The 9,994-nt window shown below is 37.2% G+C and overlaps 1 protein-coding gene and 1 long non-coding RNA gene across 4 annotated transcripts; both read right to left on the bottom strand.

Moving 5' to 3' along the window:
• Positions 1-251: 251 nt before the first annotated feature.
• LOC146692824 (interferon-induced protein 44-like) lies at positions 252-5,059 on the bottom strand. Of its 2 annotated transcripts, XM_085433038.1 has the most exons (8): positions 4,973-5,059; positions 3,889-4,380; positions 3,119-3,167; positions 2,833-3,028; positions 2,597-2,749; positions 2,325-2,496; positions 1,879-1,979; positions 252-1,790 (listed from the first exon to the last, which is right to left on the bottom strand). In XM_085433038.1, exons 2-8 carry the CDS (start codon positions 4,358-4,360, stop codon positions 1,596-1,598), a joined length of 1,338 nt encoding a protein of 445 aa, XP_085289164.1. In that variant the 5' UTR covers positions 4,361-4,380; positions 4,973-5,059; the 3' UTR covers positions 252-1,595. The 2 variants fall into 2 exon arrangements, with proteins under 2 accessions (XP_085289164.1, XP_085289162.1); XM_085433036.1 differs by lacking the exon at positions 4,973-5,059 and having other exon boundaries at positions 3,889-4,894.
• Positions 5,060-6,360: 1,301 nt separating this feature from the next.
• Positions 6,361-9,355, bottom strand: LOC146692825 (uncharacterized). Of its 2 annotated transcripts, XR_014915295.1 has the most exons (5): positions 9,071-9,355; positions 8,593-8,628; positions 8,076-8,228; positions 7,618-7,705; positions 6,361-7,023 (listed from the first exon to the last, which is right to left on the bottom strand). It is a non-coding gene; the product is annotated as an uncharacterized LOC146692825 (long non-coding RNA). The 2 variants fall into 2 exon arrangements; XR_014915294.1 differs by having other exon boundaries at positions 8,593-9,355.
• Between the last annotated feature and the right edge of the window lie 639 nt (positions 9,356-9,994).

Consider the following 9,994-nt stretch of genomic DNA (forward strand, 5'->3'; position numbering starts at 1 on the left):
AGATCTAAGTGCTCTGACAGGAGTGTGTAACCTGAGAAGCTCATTGAGGTAGCTCGGCGCCAAGTTATTAATGGCACTTGATAGTGTTTGTGAGGAATTGGGAGGACATATTAGGATTGGGCTCTTATTAGATGGCTATGTAGTGTTTAGTTAGGCATGATTAGTCTCCTCACAGCTCTGGATTTTTCAGATATAATTTAATAGTTGTTTTTTTTTTTTTTTTGCTGCTTTCTGTCTGGTCTGCCCTCCCCTTGGGTCACATGACACACAACAACTTCAGAAAAGAAGTCGAAGATCCTTTCTGCAACAGGTAAAGGACTGGCGATTTATCTGTTGCTGCAAGGAGAACTTTTCCACACTGAGACTCAACATTCTTACGTATTTTTCTTTTTAAAACTTTGAGGCATCATCTGACAGCTTTGATTGTTCAAAATGGTTTATCTTTATCTTTAGTGGCAATTCAATTCTAGTGCCAGTGACAAATCACAGCAACAGTCGCATCAAGGCGCTTTATATTTTAAGGTAGACCCTACAATAATACATACAGAGAAAAATCCACCAATCATATGACCCCTATGAGGAAGCATTGTGGGAAGGAAAAACTCCCTTCTAGCAGGAAGAAGCCACCAGCAGAGCCAGGCTCAGGGAGGGGCGGCCATCTGTTGCGACCGGTTGGGGAGAGAGAAGGAAGACAGGATAAAAGACGTGCTGTGGAAGAGAGAAAGAGATTAATAACAGATATGATTCAATGCAGCGAGTACTGATGCTTTTCACAAAACTTTGCACATTCCTGTACACACACGTTCAACTTTAACAAAAGGAAATGTATAAATCATAACAGTAGTGTTGTTACATTTGCATTTTATTTGTGCTATTACTACAGAACACTGACTTAGATGACTCATTTGAAGTAGTTATACTGACATAAACATTTTCAGCACAGATTGCATTTTTACTTTACTAAAAGCTTCACTGCATTCACTCTGCTCAGTAAGGACCATCACTGACAAAGCTGAAACACAGGTGAATGTAAATAATGTCAACATCATGATTAGACATGAAAACATCTGAAAACAAGTTCCAGGGAAAAAAGAAGAAACTGATAAATACTGCAAAGCTTGATGTAGGGAAACAGTTCATGAAAGGACTTGATGGGAAAACATCACACTGTTGGCGAGTAGCCACAGTTTTAGCCACATTTAATAAAGAAAAAATAAGCAAAATACATTAAGTTACTGAATACATTTATAAATAAAATTTAAATGTTTGTGCAACATAAAAAACTCTTATGATGAACATATTTTAGTTTGCCAGACCTATTCATTTATGATAAAATATATAAAATTAAATAAAAATGTCTTGGTGTATCCTCAATGCCAAATTTTTCTACTGCTAGATAAAATTAAACTTAATAATCAGTGCACTAAATTTCTGAAGTAAGACTCTGGATATCCCCGCCAAGGTATCTCACAATATTCACAATATCAAACCTCTGTCAACACTGGTAACCATCACTCTGCAGGGTCACCTGCAGGTACATGAAGTATTTTTAGGGATATTTCATCACTTGCTTATGCCGGCTCCTCAGTCTTTTCCTAGTCTTTGGTTTGTATGTTACTCATTCGGTCACTGAGCTCATCAAAGTAATTATCAACAAAGCGAAACATCTGGATGACGGCGCTGAGCAACAAGATGTCACAATTCATGTCCAACTCCAGCTCCTCGCTGTAGTTCTTCACTGGAATGATACAGGACAACGGCACCCCGAGCCGAGAGCCGGCCTCCTGCATCTGTATGAAAGAACACAGGAAAAAAGTATTAGTACCCTCATCTAATTTTTTACTCACTAAAAAAGAGAAGAAAAAAGTACAAACTCACCACATCCTTGATGTAGCCACTCCTATATACATTTCTCACATCCTCTTTCACCTGTGGACAGGCTTCATCTACTTTAGTGAGAAGGACCAGCTGAGGAATACCTGGAAACAAAGGAGCAGGAAGATCACTTCCAGACTGCCAGAGATGTTTATGCATTGGACTGTAAGAATTTTAGGAACACATCTGGACTCATTGAAGATCAAATGAGCTGAAGTTGAAAACTTTGATCACATGAAACAGTCTGGATGCAAAACTGATCTGCCTCCAGTTATGTTATTGTATTTTTTGGTATACCTTTTAAAAAATATATAATTTCACGAACTTTGATTTACACATCACTGCATTTTCTTTTGATTTTGTTTACATGGCATGGATTGTACATTCCACATAAACTTGTTCAGAAAAAAGAATACAATGAAACTGAAGAGGGACTCAGTTTTACTGACCGATTAAGTTGACCTTTCTGCGGATAGCATCCAGCTTCTCCTCCAACCCTGTGGGCATGATGGAGACCTTGGAAGCATCAATAACATAGGCCACACAGTGGATCTTGTCCTTGAGTCCAGGAGATGTGCGATAGCCGTGGGCCTCAGGATGCAGAGGAGCTGAAGGGTTGAACTAAATGACACAGTTGAGGAGAAACAGAGACACAGTTTGAGTCGACTGCTGACGAATCAGTGTTTCATACATTCAGTGTCCCGCTGATATAATATAGCACCTGATAACGGTCTGGCAGGTGACCTTTGAGGATGCTGCTCAGATCGTCTATGTCAAGCCCCGCCCCTTTGGTCTCCTCCAGTCCCATGGTATCACACAAGATTATTGGCAGAGGTTTCCCTTCACGTCCAGCTTTCACAGAGTAGGAGCGAAACTGTTTACAGTACAATGAGAATGAGTGACAGACCACTGAAATCAGTCACAATAAGTGGAAATCATCAGACAGCAGACACAGACCTGTGTGGTGAGGCTGGTGGAGGAGGAGCCAGAGATGGCCTGGCTGGTGACGTGGCCTCTGAATACAGAGTTGACAGAGTTAAAGAAGCTGGACTTTCCAGCTCCGACTGGTCCAATGAGCAAAACCCGAGGCTGGGTCACAGAGCTGACTGTGGGTTTGTAGCTTTTAATGTACTCAATCAGCTCCGTCCTCTTCCTGTACAAAACAAGGAAATAAAGAACATTAGAAGTCATATTGACTGTGAATTTTGCAGATATGCCAGAATGGTGGTTCTATCAAACCGACCCAGATTCCCAGATTACAGTCCTCCATGGTCTCTCAAGTTCAGTTGTTCCTGTTAAAGAGAAAAAATAAATGATAAATATCAGATTGTAGGTGTTTTAGGTGCACTTTGTAGCACAGTTAATGTGCTAAATCTAATGTCATCAGGTTGAATCTTAGCTTGCTTTTTAGTAAATCATATATAAATTGATGTACAATAAATCACAATAAACTTCACACTCACGTAGTCAAGATTTGCGAGTCATTTTATTATATTTATCTATAGACTGTCACACCTAAAATGTATCACTGCTTGTCTGCAACAACTAAATGAAAATGTGATTATTCATGCTTATTCATGCTAGTTTTATGTCAGTTGTAACGGGACTCAAACCTTCAAAAAAGTTCACTTTTTGTATTGCCAGTTGACAAAATAGTTTCCCAAACGTCTTGTGGCTCATCAAGCTGTCAATTTTAAATGTGTATATTTATTTATTTATTTATTTGTGGATAATGTCTTTCACCGTGGTTCACTCTAGTCCCCAACTTTAGATGTCACTGACTTTGTTTCTCAAGTTTCTTTATTATTTTGTGATGTTTTGCTTTTTGAGATCTTTTAGCTTACTTCATTTTTTCAGACATCTTTAAATTAAGAGATTTCATTATTCGGCAGGTCTGTTAGTAATCATGCTTGGGTGTTGGCATATTGTAGTATTTGTACTGTGATATATCAAATTTATCAACACTTATCTGCAACAGCTAAATGATTACATGATGCCTTATGTTACACTTACCCTCCACTTGGTAGACTTCACACTCAGTCAGGTTGAGATCATTGCCATGCATTTGAGCAGCGGGGAAGTTGTAATAATTTCCTGGATTGCTGTGCGTTACTGCTTGGCTTGCATTGACAAGAACCAAATCTTCTCCAAAATAAGGCCCAGAGTTAGCTATCATTCTCACTGCACATGCAAAATTATTAACTGGATATTTGATGAGCTTTTTAGCATTAAATGTGAAAAGAAAAGCCTGATCATCATTCACGTACTGTCCAGACTGACTAAAAGGTTGTTTGGTGTAGCCTCCAAACACAAAACCAGAGTTGTTGTAGCCCACAGACACAGTGGGAGAGCGGTTGTTACATCTTTGGTGAAATGCTGCACCGGTGAAGCCGTGGATGCTGGCCTTGTACAGCAGCTGTAGTTTGACTCTCCCCAGCTGAGCGCAGATTGTTCTCTGCTGGCTTTGTGTTAGTCTGGGGTTCATTTTGGACTTGGACTTCTGAACTGAGTAAAGGACAGTGAATGAATTTGTGGAGCTCATTGAACCAAAACAGACACAAATGGTCAAAACTACATTGTTTTAAACCACACAAACTTAAAGCAACACTACAGCATGATTAGAATTTCCAAGTCATTTGGATTAGAATTATTCATGTTATTCTTTCTTATGCATTTCTTGCTGAAAACTTGGTGACAGGAAAGCCTGATTTAGTTTACTACAGATCGCTTTGTTATGTCCTTCATATTTTGTCTCTCTGTTTCTTTAAAATACTAAATATCCTCGAATAAGAGTAAGATGCACAGTACCACAGCATGATATGAAGCATGACTTTGTATTTCGCGGTAGACCACACCCAGCTTATAAACTGTGCCAAATAGTTCTCCTACTTGTTCATCAGTCATTTACCCCATTTTTACTGGTTGCAGGTACTTTTAGAATATTTTCATACATGTTACTTAAATAAATAAATCAGCGAACAATAATTACACTATTGTTCATTAATTAACTATCAATGAACTACATCACATGGCATTCATAATCTAATCAGAATCAAAATCTTATCAATATGCATCTCTTTAATAATTTCAGTTTTACCTCCTGTTATAGAGAGCTGAGGAAAAAAGAGAAGAAATCACAAATGCGTTGTTCAGATGTGACAAGCAGTTTCAGGCCGGCAGAAACGAAACCGAAAGTCTCAGACTGGAACACGCTGGATTTCAAAATAAAACACTGTGTCCGCTGGCTTTTCAGTTTAAAACACATATAAAACAAACCTAGGTGGCACACATCATAAATAATGTATACTTTTGCTTATGTTTTATGAGGGGTCATTGTTCTTCATACTAGTGATAGTATGAAGATAGAGTGATAGAGTGAAGTAAACCACATTAACATAATTAGATTGATTAAACAGCGACTTGCTCAGAAGGAGGTGAGTGTTAGAGCATTTGATCATTATTAATTAATTCAACAAGAATTCTCCCCAAAGAGTAAAAATCAACAATAAGAAAACTATAAGAGCGGAGAAGCCCAAATTGCTCCAGCTCCAAGTTAACCTTTGTGATGACTTTATTCAAAGCAGTAATGGAGATGGAAGAGAGAACGGTGCACTGGGTACACTGAAAAAAATATGTTGTTGGATTTACTTAATTCAATGGTGGACATTTGTTGCACACAGATGTTTTGCTTTGGCAGCAACTTAAACAATTGAGTTAAATTAACACAATTTATTCATGTTCAATAAACCTGTGCAATTTGTGTTGATAAAATGTGACTTAAACATGTTTTGATGAAGTAATTTGAGCTCTTGGAATATTTTAATCCTTCACAATTTTTTCACTTTATCCCAACACCATTCAATAACTTTTACCCAATACTACTTGGTCACTTAAATACTACATGTTATCTTCAAATTACATTTTGTTATTATATTCTAGTATCAAATACACAATTTTCAAATGGAGGCCTTATAACAGATTGTATTGTTCTCTTCCAAGATGGTTGCTGGCATCCACCAGTAACCTTTCAAAACAAAATGTCTAATTTCACTGCAGTAGGTAAAGAATTAAACTGACATTACTCCACTACTGAATCTATATAAATCAACAGTTAAATAATGTCAGTTCTTCCGTGTTCTCTGGAATCAATCACAGCAAAGAAATTAGACTCTTTCTTTTGAAAAATGTTACAGGACAATACAAAACATTCTATTTAAGGCCTCTGACGTCAAGATTCAGTTAAACAACAATTATAACTAAACAATTTGAGGAAATGTTAGTTTCCATTAACATTAAATTAGGTTACTGAATTGGCAAACACCTTCCTATCAACATTACCCATTTTACCCCAATAACTAAAGAAATTAGCACTTGCAGGTCAAAACCTTTATTCAAGAGATGCAAAAATAACATTGATACAGTGACTGTCAAAAATTACAGCACTGATCATACTGTGACATCTTGGTTCAAAACAGCATACTTAGAAATATTCAACGTTCTTTACTTCAACTGAATGAAACTGAAAATACCATTTCACACGACCCATATGGGATATTTAGACTGTATAACTGTTCACGCTACATCTCTTCACTAGTAAAAGAAAGAAAAAATACAAAGAGAAATTTAAAAATGCTGCCAAACAGACAAACAGAGAACTTGTACAGAGCAAAAGGAAAAACAAACAAGAACAAAAAACGGCTCGTCCTCATGGCAGTTGCAGAGTATATAAAAATGAACCCTGCGATCCGTTTCTGGAATTGAGCTTCAAAAATGCAGCAGAACAAGTGTGAGATTTAAATGTCCTCTCACCTAGAGCTGATCAGCTTGCATGCATAACAGTGAGCTTCGTTGCAGGAGCAGTTTTGTCTTAGTTGTGAGCTTTTCTTGAGAGCTGAGTTGCATCCAACTCCATTACCACCCATTGAATCACCTCAAAAGTGTAGCAGAGCTGTGATGGGTAACTCATATTGAAGGAATAAAAAAGGTCCAAACAGCATGGCTACTGCAAAGGTCACGTTATCCAGATCTTGAAGAACTACTATACCCTCGATGATGATGCCAACATCAGAAAAGTCATTGCCTGGCGCATCTCTGGAGACAGATGTTCATTGTGGTTTTCTCAATCTGTGCAGTGGCCTCAGTCAAGTCCTGGTTAAACACAAAACATTTCTTTAAGATTCCTTTTTAAGCTCATCTCTTTTGAATCTACCAGTTCTAATGTTAGAGTAATTTAAACCAATGCAAGCAACATAGTAAATAGCTATAGCCAAAGAGTGGCCTGCCATGCTGCCATTCATGGTCTAACAGAGTTTCTAAGAGAGGGTGAAAAACATAATAATTTCAAATGCTTTACATTAGTTTTTGTTAGAAAGACACCGGCCCATCAGAAATCCAGGTTATGTCACTCAGAAGATGTTAGAATTTAGACTTTCAGCCCCACAATTTGGTTAGCTGTTGGTCAGTTGGTCATTTTTTCAAACAAAAGCTAATGTAAATACTGGTGGGATTTTTCTTTGTTCACTAGAATGACAAATTTAAAGTTTTTTCACACTGATGTGACCCCTAATACAGGGGTAGGGGTGGGGCCTCAAGGGCCGGCGGCCGAGTTCACTACCAGGCCTCATGTGAACTTCAAATTATTAAAGAGGACTACTGGTCCTAACCAGTCCAATGAGGATCAAGTGGATAACTAAATGCATTTTTAAATGTTGCAAAGCCACAATCTACTCATAAAACACTCACCATGAACTCCTGCACCAAGATGTTGCAATTGTCTTTCACACAGATGCGGAGCACTTTGATGAGACTCCCTTTGAGCATTAATGTCATCCTAAAGTATTATAACAAAGAAAACAGAGATTTGTGAACTTTTCAGTAGCACAGAAGAAAATGATCCCAGACAAAAACTTGACTTTTTAAACCAGTCAACATGCAACACCAGCATCTACAAAGCAATATCAAAAATTCCTGTTTGACATCAACTTTATGGATATATAGTTTCCAGAACATATATTTTTTAAAAAAGATAATTTTTTCTCAGTGGGCCAGTAAATGCATGACAAAAAAGAATGGCATCCTTTCAGTGGAATCAGTACTCACAGGTAATAGTTGACTGTTTCAATGGATGCAGCATAAAAATCTTTTACTGACCTAATGCAATACATATACACTTTGTAGTTAAAGAATTTTAAAGTTCTTACTGTCATCATGGCAGCTACATCCTTTAGCTTTGTGCACTGTTCCCCCGATCACTTTGCAAACACTTTCAGCAGACTGTCAGAGAGAAACTCAGCTCCGTCAGAAACCTTGACTGTAAAGGCATGGTTGGGATGCACTGGAATGCTGCATTTTATCTGAAATGACATAAAATTATTTTGAAATAACAGCAGGCACTGTGCTTGGTTAATCAGTAATGTTTTGTTGAATAAAAACTGTGTTTCCAGATCTTATGGGATTAAAAAAATCCAAAGATGTTTGTTTCTGATTTGCAACCCAAGAACCCACAAGTTACAACCTCATTTTAGTTCAAGTGTGCATTAATGTGAGTCCAGTAATCACCTTTCTGACAATACATACAGGTATAAGTTAAACCTATGGCAGATTTTGGATTTCTCAGTTGTTTTAATAGGGTGAGTATGCATGCACCTAATAATTATACAAAACCTATTATAATTAAGTTACAGAAACCTTAAGCGAAAATAGAATATACTTTCTTACCATAACACCTTGAACCCACAATCCATCAGCTGACTCCTGGTGAAATGCAGAATAGATGTGGTCTCTCAATGTGCAGCAAAAAAAACAAAAACAAAAGGACAGCAGGTGAGGGCAGGAGGGGTAGGGATGTAAGCTAGCATAATGCCGCTGATGATATTAGCTAAAGCTGTTCAATGTCCAAAATCTCACTAACACCACGGTGCAGTAAATACACAATGTAACTGAAGAGTCAGTTGGCAAATCTATTCACACAGAAAACCAAATTATGTTATGAGTGCCTCATAATTAGGTTTAATGTGATATTACGGCTCTTGTGCCAAAGACAAATTCAAATGAAAAAGCGCCAATTCTTTGATAACAGATAAAACAGCAAATAAGCTAATGGCTCTTTTTTAGCATGTTACATGGCGACACTCTAGACGTTTAACTACATTTGGCTGAAATATGGTAAATATTAATTCAAAAAATCAAGACATACCAAAAACGTAGAGTTGGCTGCTCGACTTAACTGAGATGGATGCCTTTTTTGAACCACGATCCAAAGCCCGCGAGATGAAATCACGCGTGGTTTCACGAGATTTAACGTTGCTATCTTATTGACTTACTTCACCTGAACATGATATGAACAATTTAATACACCCTTTCTGCATATCATGTAGTTTTTACACTATATAGTTACATTTATCTTTAAAACATGAGGTAATTGTGTTAAATACATGCAAGATGCTTACATAAATCCAAGAGATGGCCAGTCCCTTTTTTTCAGTGTAATGCTGTGTAACACGAGGAAGGCCGTCTGTGCAGGGTGAGGATGACTGAAACACGCAAATTTCACTTTTATGCTGTGAAAGAAAAAACTTAAAGCACTGAATGAATGTCAAAACCTTTAATAACATATTTCTGAATCACATTTGTGTTGCATTCAGAATTATATTTTATCAATTTCATTAAGAAACAAGATTACTTACTTTAGCTATGTGCAGCGTTTTGTTGTTGTTAAAGCTTTCACAGAAATGTTAAAATCACACAAACAAAAGTTTTAAAACAAACCCATTTTTTAAATGTTAACACTGAAACATAAGTGATTATCGATATGTGAATGTTGACTTTTTTCTTATTACCAGAAAATTGTAGGCCAAAACTTATAGTCAACACTACTAAGAAGCAGCTTAACCTGATCCAGGGCCAAATGTTTATTCTCTGCCAGGAAACAGTGTAAACAGTGAAAAGGAGCATTTACCTGCTATTAAGAAAGATGATGAATAAATAAAGTGCAGATTAGGCATTATTGGCTTTGCTTGTGTGTTCTGTTTTTTGAGCAATAAACACTGTGGTGGCAGATTTCTTTTTTCATGTATTGATCACATATTTAATCATATCACATTATAGTCAGTGTTGGTCA

Source organism: Copadichromis virginalis, linkage group LG15 (genome assembly GCF_057382275.1).
Source record: "Copadichromis virginalis isolate Kocher_CV1m ecotype Utaka linkage group LG15, C_Virginalis_male_GT1.1, whole genome shotgun sequence".
In the NCBI taxonomy this organism is placed as follows: domain Eukaryota; kingdom Metazoa; phylum Chordata; class Actinopteri; order Cichliformes; family Cichlidae; genus Copadichromis; species Copadichromis virginalis.